The sequence below is a fragment of the Penaeus monodon genome, chromosome 31, assembly GCF_015228065.2.
Source record: "Penaeus monodon isolate SGIC_2016 chromosome 31, NSTDA_Pmon_1, whole genome shotgun sequence".
In the NCBI taxonomy this organism is placed as follows: domain Eukaryota; kingdom Metazoa; phylum Arthropoda; class Malacostraca; order Decapoda; family Penaeidae; genus Penaeus; species Penaeus monodon.
In genome coordinates, this window is record NC_051416.1 from 4557300 (window position 1) to 4557552 (window position 253).

General features: G+C 37.9%; 1 protein-coding gene across 1 annotated transcript in view; it reads right to left on the reverse strand.

Annotated features, from left to right (window-relative positions):
* LOC119593011 (gamma-soluble NSF attachment protein-like) overlaps window positions 1-253 on the reverse strand; it is a 19760-nt gene that overhangs the window by 5136 nt on the left and 14371 nt on the right. Inside the window, exon 7 of the mRNA XM_037941904.1 lies at window positions 120-184. Within this exon, the coding sequence (XP_037797832.1) occupies window positions 120-184 (65 nt within the window). The remainder of the gene's footprint in view (window positions 1-119; window positions 185-253) is intronic.

Sequence of the window (253 nt, forward strand, 5' to 3'; positions counted from 1 at the left end):
CTTCATCTTGCTATTGCAGGCAGTGCCACTATGTAATGTAATGCATCATAATGTAAACATGACAAAAACTTGTAGAGGAAAACTTGAGAGAGAAAAACAGAAAGCCTGACGATGCTTACGATTATTCTCACTTGCTTGGTGGTAACCGATTTCTCTCCTGATGGAGTCGGTAGCTGCATCATATCTGAGGAGAATAAAAAGAAATAGATAAATAAAGTGTTCATTTTATCAGAGCAAGGTACATGTGGGGTTT